The 6,649-nt window shown below is 37.9% G+C and overlaps 1 protein-coding gene across 1 annotated transcript in view; it reads right to left on the bottom strand.

The window, feature by feature from the left end:
• Positions 1–4,569: 4,569 nt before the first annotated feature.
• The window catches only part of TOPAZ1 (testis and ovary specific PAZ domain containing 1), a 34,536-nt gene continuing 32,456 nt past the window's right edge, over positions 4,570–6,649 (bottom strand). The window contains exons 18-19 of the mRNA XM_039713598.1: positions 5,999–6,182; positions 4,570–5,345 (exon numbers count right to left, since the gene is read on the bottom strand). Coding sequence (XP_039569532.1) covers positions 5,135–5,345; positions 5,999–6,182 — 395 coding nt within the window. The 3' untranslated portion in view covers positions 4,570–5,134. The remainder of the gene's footprint in view (positions 5,346–5,998; positions 6,183–6,649) is intronic.

The raw sequence follows: 6,649 nt of genomic DNA, 5'->3' as shown, positions 1-6,649 counted from the left end.
CACGTCCATTTTTTCCTTAAACACCTCCAGGGACGGTGACTCCACCACCTCCTTAGACACATTGCAGTGTCTAATCACCCCTTCTGAGAAGAAACTCCTCCTGTTGTCCAACCTAAACCTCCCCTGGCACAGCTTAGACTATGTTCTGCAATAGTAACTCTCGATGTACACGTACATTTACACATTTATTTTTTTGTGACACCAAGGTAGTTGGTATCAAAATGCACCTGATACAGGGACACGGAACCTCGGAGCAAAAATGTCTACTGCTGCCAGTGTTCCAGAACAAAGGGAGATTAACTGCTAGGGATTGGTGTTATTTGCATGCAATCTGTTGCATTTCTGCCAGAAAAGGTTAAAAAGAGAACTGTCAAGGTTTAGGAACTATCTGTAGTTCAGTGAAGCTTTAAATCAAGTTAACATTCTCACAGCCCTTGGGTGATTTTCATAATATCTGTAACGTGAAGTGTGTTTTTCACTTCCTAGTAGAAGACAATCAGTTATGTGAGCAAATTGGCTGGACAATTATGCAAATGAAAAAATAAATTTAATTGATTCAACAGAAAAGCACGCTATTTGTTTCACCTGGAATTTATTTTAACTTGTTGAGGAATAAAATAAATTGGGAAAGGTCATCAGCAAGTGCCAGTGCCAGATACCAGCTCCACTGCTTAGGGTACACATTTTCAAACAGAGCACCCCCATCCTGCCCCAGCTCAGGAATTAATTCCTGCTTTTTATCTAAGTCTCAACATTTACTGTGCTGGTGGGAGTACTGCTGTGGCTTTATCTGGTCACAATATTCCCTATCCATACCCAGAACACATCCCACTAGGTCAGCAAATGCTGATTTAGATTTCTAAACAGAATTTTATACCAGATAAAATTATAATCTGAAAAAGTTTGTATTTTGACCTCTTGAGCCCTAACAGAGAATTTTAAACATTCTTGCGTCTTAATTCTAAGTTGCTACAAGTGGCAATTTGAACTGTTTTCTTCCTTACTCATTTCTGTTTTGGTCCTTGGTCTGTGGAAGGTCAAAAAATAGCAACAGCTTCTCCAATCCTATCACATGCAATGGTCCAGAACTCTGAGACAAGCATGTCAGTATCATTCTGATACAACACATCATTCTAGTAATTAAAAAAAAAAAAGAGTTATGCAGGAGTTTAGACTCAAAAATAATAGAGCTGGATTTGCAAAAAAACCCCTCTCCAATAAAACTACAAAGGTGCAAGATACATCTGGAGAATGTGAAAGGACAAGAAATGTGAATAATTGCTTTTACTGTGGCTAAAGTTTATTACGCTGAGAAGAATGACATTGAGACTTTAGTAATTAAACTTCTACTACTACAGCAGGGATATTTAATTTTACTATTTCTCCTCAAGTGAAACTCTTACTAACATCCATTTGAATTCTTCAGTGAACTGAGCACAGCCTGTAACCCTGGCTGTAGCCTCCACTTCCAGTTAAAGCTGGAAGCTGGCCATCTCCACAGCTGGGAGTTTCAGCCCAATTTATTCATGAGCATTTGCTCCATTGTGGGCTCTGGAGTGATGAAGAACTGCATAGTCTGACTGATTTCACACTTTCTTAACCTCCTCATGCGGCGTATCATTCTCCAGGCTCTTGTAGTGCTTACAAGATATTAAACTCTCCACCTCTACTTTGCTGCTTGCCTATCTTGCTGCATCTAAGAGTGTTCATTACAGGAATTTGAATATAATTAAATAATTTAATGACAATACAGACTCAGATATTTTGAATGCTTTATATAAATATTAAAAAAACATTTATTAACAACTTAACAACTCCTCCAAAATGCTCCCCCTTCCTCCCCCATTGCTCTTTATAAAACACCATAAACCATCAAGGTCCTACTTCCAGCTTCTCACCTCTGTCCTGCATTTTGAATCTCTCAAAATTATCAATATTTTGAAATAAAACTGTGGTAAGTCTTCCACATTATTCTGTTTTAGTTACAAGAAACTGTCCACACCCAACAAAAATAATTTTCCCAAGAGCATAGTGTGTAATCAGTGAAAACTGAAGAAAGATTTTCACAGAGGGAATTTCTCATGCATCTAGCAACATACTGAAGGAGCACGGTGTTGTCTACTCCAAGCTACTGAGCACAGCACAGGGAAGGTTTTATTTGCACATTTTTCCATCTCTCTCTCTCTGTAAACAGGTAAACATACATTTTATTTCCTATGAAAAAATGATACCAAATATGTTGTTTAATGTCAAACAGAAGTTCTTTCAGCTTAACTTATAATGGGAGAAAGCAAAAATAGGGATATTGTCTACTGAGTGGTCCCCAGTAGGCTCTGCAAAACTGCATTGCCTCTGCTGTACTTAATGTTATTCTTCAGGATACTTTTTCCATCTTTCTGGGCTCATTTCCATTTCACAGTGGAGTTTTGTCCTGTTTGGCACACGGAATTTCTCTAACCAAAATATTGAGAATGTTACACAGAGAATGTTATTCTGGCCTTCTGATACACATCAAAATGACAAGATTTGCATTGTATTTCATGTGGACCCAGACAGAACAAAAAAGTGAAATAGAGGACTTAACAGCAAAGTTGTTTCAATTGCCTACTGGTTTATCATGGTGATAAACAGAGAAACACTATATTGACACACACTAGAAGCTTCAGTTGTAACAAAACTTCTGAGCAATGATGTGGGGAGCTTGCTTTGCTTATTAATATAAAACATAACTGAGATTACATCCTGTCAACTGAAGATGATACTCAGGAGATGGAGCCAAAACACTGCAAATATTTTACAGAGCTCCAAGTTAAGCTTGAAGGTCAATGATTAACCTTTGTCTGAAAAACAAAGCAACATTTGGAGTTTTGTTCTGGGGAAGATCTAAGTGAAAATTCAAGGCTGCTTATAGATGAAAAAATTCTACTGTTTCTAAAACATCACAAGTTTTGTAGCCATACAAATTACAAAGACAATTTTGTCCTTCTGTGTCTGTCAAACACACTATTAGCCACATCGGGTACCACTCACAGAAATGTGGGATTTAGCTGAGGTTCAGATAGCCTCTGTCTAATTCCAAGGGAGATTAAGCCACAAAGGATCTTACAAGAAGTAATTAGCAAAAATAACTTTGTTTCTTACTACCAGTTTTAGTTTGCCGGAACCTTTCAAAATTGCTCTTTAGACTAATGCTGGAGTGCCTGCATGAGCATCAGTTTAGATGCCTCACCTGAAACCTGATTACTTCTTACCCAGTCTTCCAGCTACTGGGAAGCAAAATCAGCAGAATCCAGTTAGATTTTACCAGGTGGATACCCTTACAAATGGCAGAGTCATCATCTCCATGAATGTGAAGGGGCAGAACCCAGAGTTTGTTTGGACCAGCGCAAACTTACTCTAAGACTGAGGTGAATGGCTCCCACAGAAATGCCATCTGGTACCACTGGTATTGCATCTACCATTTTTTACAAGGCAGGCAGATGATCCCTACAGAAGAATGATACCCTGTGAAAAAACAAGAGCCTCTATCCTAGTATTTTTCTGTACAGGTGGCACAGGAGGAAAGTAGGGATCTTGGTGGTCATCAGATTCAATCCTCTCTCTTCCAGTAGCAACTCCTTAACAGACTCGATGAAAAGTGGTATTGAGAAAGTTCAGGACCTGGCCCTCAGCAGGTCAGGAATCCAACAACTGACAATCAGATTCATGACATCAGATCAATGACATAAACTGCAAGACTGGAATGGCAACCTCCCCCAAAGATAAAAACCTGACACCTAAACCCTCCACACAACCATCCAGTACTAAGGTCATGATGGCTTTCATGATTTAGAGCTGCAAAGGACATGTGAAATAATGCTGCAGCAGCTGAGAACAAACTTATGCTACATCAAAGGAGAGACATTTTTCAAACACTGAGGTCCTGCGCTCCCATCTTAATCTCACTTATGATGGAACAGCCTAAAAACTCAGGAACTTCTATACCCAAAAAAGCTGAAGTGTTCAGAACAAAAGGCTTTAGAGGGGATGGAGAGCAGGACCAAAAGAGCTGTATTATTGGCAAGTTTGTGAAGGTTGGTGCTGAAGATCTAAACTAACACTACAAAAGTGGTGAGCTCAGTAAGTATCAACTTTGACAGAGGCTGTATTGTTTTGTCATGAGAGGTTTTCTGGTATTAAATGTTTGGTTCTTCTTACTCAGGTTGTAGAATGTGACTTATGCAACTCATGCTTTGAATGTGATTCAGAATTTTCAGGTGGAAAAAAAAGCAGAAATCCTGAAGAACCAGGAATGATGAAACAAGCGTGCTAGAAATCTCCATCTCCATCTCATCATGCAGTTGGCAGAACCTAAAAAATGGGCAAACCTACCTCTCTCTAAGAGCACAATCAAGGGAGAATGCAAGTTTTCCTTTTCAGTGGAAGTATCATTATATACCAATGTGAAACCATACACAAGCTATCATCTACATCAAATAAATATCTAATATTTAATTAGATATCTAATATCTAATTAATATATTAAATATCTAATTAAATTGTCAACTAAACCTTCAGCTGTGAGCAATGTGTAGGCTCTCAGTTCTGTGAAGAAAGGTATCCTAAATCAGGCATATCTCAACTGATTTTGAAGTTACTTTACTCTTAGTGCTTTTTATTGGGCTTTTGGAGCAAAGAAATTAAGATCTAAGGTGCAAACAGGTGGGACAGTGACCTCACAAGTTACTGTGAGGCAGACAAAAGGACATAGGTATTACTACTGCAGACTATGAATGAATGAATATGGAAAATGTCTCACCCAAGAACAGCAGATGCACTCAACCAATGCACTTACCTACACTTTTATCTATGCTTATACTACACTTGTATGATTACCTGCTGGGAGAAACAAGCTAAGTGCTAAATCTTTGTAAGAATGGAGAATGTAGGTTCTGAGGCTGCAGCTTCCTCATTATCTGGTGATGCCATTGCAAAACATCTATATAAGTCAGTGTGATGGTTAGGGAAAAAAATTGCTCTTTCTGTGCTATTATCTGCATTATCATCAATACAGTATTTAAAACCACAACTTGAGTTTGAAACCTTGTGTAAATCAGTAAGGCACAGTCTGAATACAGCAGAAACTATTTAGTAACTACTGGGACAGCCAGACCTTCTCAGCCCATTTCATATTCTCCTGAAGCCATTTTAGAGCAAATGAATGCTCCACTCTGTAAACTTCTTCCATATTAACATTCATTGTCAAACGCTTAAGAAAGAGCTTTGGATCAGATAAATGAGCTGCCTGCGTCAGCCTCTCCACTGCCTCGTGATAGGCACTGTTATTCTGAACTGTATCTTCAGATCTGTAAAGGAATTTTAACAAATATAAAATTAGTTACCATACAGGCCTATGTGTCACTTGTCTAACACTTTGTACTGGCAGGAAAATTACAAAAACATTAAAATAATCAGTGTATTTTTCACTGATAAGTATTATGCTAATTTCTAGACAGATTATATTACTGTTCTGAAGAATTAAAAAGTTATAGAAAGAGTATTTTTAACATCTTTAATGGTAATGAAAAGTAGTAAGCTTTAAAACCAGTGCAAAGTAGCTCTGCAATATTCACAGCACATTTCACAAAAAAATATCTCTGGACTGGAAGATTCAGTAAAGGAACGCAAACCATTTAATGAACTGGATATAGCAAGAATTCATGTACATGCTTGAATCCAGAAGGTTTACTCAATTTTGGTATATAATTAATTACTTTTGGAACATGGTGGTGCCTAAGTGACATGCCTACATTTTTGCAAGAGCAGAACTTACTATTTAAGAAAACAAACAGACATACCAAAGCATACACATGGGAACAAGAGATAAAAAAACTTCTCACTTATCCAAGGAACAAAAGGAAGAGAGGTATTCTTTGGGAAGGATAAGGAAAACAAGATCCATTACTTACACGATCACATGAATAAACACAATCAAAATGGTACACATCTGACAACAAACCTTTTCAGTACTATTTGAAGAGTCTGCATAGTAGTCCTGGAACTTTGAATATCACTGGCATTTGAAACAAGAAATATTTCAATGGCCAACAGCATCTCAACTTCAGACAGGTAAGAGGGAATCTTCAGGAATTTATGATATAAATTTCCCTGCAGCTCTGGGTAGCAACCCAGTGATAAAGCATCTGAGAGTAAATGTAGAAAATGAGGAATTAGGATTACCAATACTAAACACAGATGTGTCTTCTTCTGTGTGACTAAAAGTGGAAAAACCCCAACCCCAAAGCCTTAATGGATCTTCACCTATGAAATGGCCTGATTGGAGAACACAGCACACAGCATTCACACATAATATTCACAGTTGTAAAATGTTGGGATTTTTTTTTTTCAATGAGTTTTATCAGTTATGATTAAAAAGCTCTGTGAGAAGTCTGGAGACAGCAAGTCTGTGATAACACAAGTACAATCTAGGCAGGTCAGACAGAAGCTGTTAATCATGGTCAAATGAGAGAACATTTGAACAGCATCTCCTGCTTTGTTCCCCTCTCTTCTGTCAAGTGATCCCAGCAACCCAACATACAAGGGGTTCAAGGGGAAAAAAAAGGAGATGAGGAAAAAATCGAATTCCAATGTTAACAAAATCAAGTATCCA

Source organism: Passer montanus, unplaced genomic scaffold (genome assembly GCF_014805655.1).
Source record: "Passer montanus isolate IOZ18808 unplaced genomic scaffold, ASM1480565v1 scaffold10, whole genome shotgun sequence".
Taxonomy (NCBI): Eukaryota; Metazoa; Chordata; class Aves; order Passeriformes; family Passeridae; genus Passer; species Passer montanus.
The sequence above is the reverse complement of the archived record's forward strand: the minus strand, read 5'-3'. Positions and strand labels throughout refer to the sequence as shown.